General features: G+C 32.1%; 1 protein-coding gene across 1 annotated transcript in view; it reads right to left on the bottom strand.

Moving 5' to 3' along the window:
* LOC119588764 (1-phosphatidylinositol 4,5-bisphosphate phosphodiesterase delta-4-like) overlaps window positions 1–1,343 on the bottom strand; it is a gene marked incomplete in the record, with an annotated part of 59,480 nt that overhangs the window by 15,559 nt on the left and 42,578 nt on the right. The window contains 1 exon segment of the mRNA XM_037937404.1: window positions 551–731. Within this exon segment, the coding sequence (XP_037793332.1) occupies window positions 551–731 (181 nt within the window).

The following is a 1,343-nucleotide window of genomic DNA, read 5'->3' as shown; positions in this document are numbered from 1 at the left end:
AGACTGGGAGTGGAAGGAATTGTGATGTGAATAATAGGTATTCTCAAAAGGCGTATCTTTTATCATCAGACTAAAAACAGGATGCTACTAACAAGGATAACATATCTGAGAGATTCAAGGTAATTGATTATGAAGACAAGAATCAAGAACACTAAAATAAACAGGACTGTATTTGCTAGAATGAGGAAGACTGGATATTCTGAACAAAATATATGTGTACTCTCCTATTCAACACCTTTAACATAATATAAATAAGATTTATTTAAATTGAATATGACAACCAGCTGGAACATATTACAATATAAATAAACAAATTGTATAAACTGGAAGAAAATGATAAGATATAAGTCATAAATGGCTACCAAAATGACACATAACTCAACCTGTCAAATAACATTTCCTATTTGATAACAAATAATTAATCAATTACTTCAAATACACAAGAGGAGTCTGCAATGATTCAAAATGATGCACATCAAACATTCTGTCTCATCATTCAAGCTCTTAACCTTTCATTTTTTCCTCCCATTACCAAGTTTGAGTTACTCACACATCATATTGCTTCTCTTCGTGTAACGCTTTGACTGACTGAACGAGGTGCGACAGCCCAGTTACCCAGGCATCCCTCTCTTCTTCTGTTGAGGCCACCAAGTCCAACACATCTCTGCCTCCCTGGCCATGAATAATGGAGAAGCACTTGTTCTCTTCCAGGACAGGCTCATCACCTGCTCCTAATGGATATAAAATAACACTTTAAAATCCTTTCACATATATATTGGACAGTTTGAAGATATGGAAAATATCTGAAGCTAAACAAAAGTTCCAACTAAATAAATGTAGCTAGATATGAAAACAAAACTATTTTAAGATGCATGATATCACAAAATTATGACCAGTTTGTGGTTTCCATTTATACATCCTAACTTTAAATAGAAATTTCTCCTTCAAAGAGCTCTGCCACACTACCTCAGACTCATCACTTGAACCACTTAAAATTTTATTGCACTCCTTAACCTTCTTTCAGTCCTCTACATTTTCCTGTCAAATGACATTTCTTACTTGAGACTATGAGAATATTACCTTGTCTTTCCCATCAGATACAAATAACAATTTTTATTCACAGACAACTTTGCTATTTATTATTTATTGTTTCTAGAACCTGTATAAAAAATCTGCAAACAACTATATTACAATTATAAATAAAGACATAATATGGATAGCTTTTACAATATCTTCATATCATATTCTGTATACAACAAATAAATACTTATATACTAAATTCAACAATATTCTACAAATGAGAACTTTTAGATTAGAATGTCAATCATGAGGACAAATCTGAC

The sequence above is a fragment of the Penaeus monodon genome, chromosome 24, assembly GCF_015228065.2.
Source record: "Penaeus monodon isolate SGIC_2016 chromosome 24, NSTDA_Pmon_1, whole genome shotgun sequence".
NCBI lineage: Eukaryota > Metazoa > Arthropoda > Malacostraca > Decapoda > Penaeidae > Penaeus > Penaeus monodon.
This window is presented reverse-complemented; position numbering and strand designations above follow the sequence as displayed.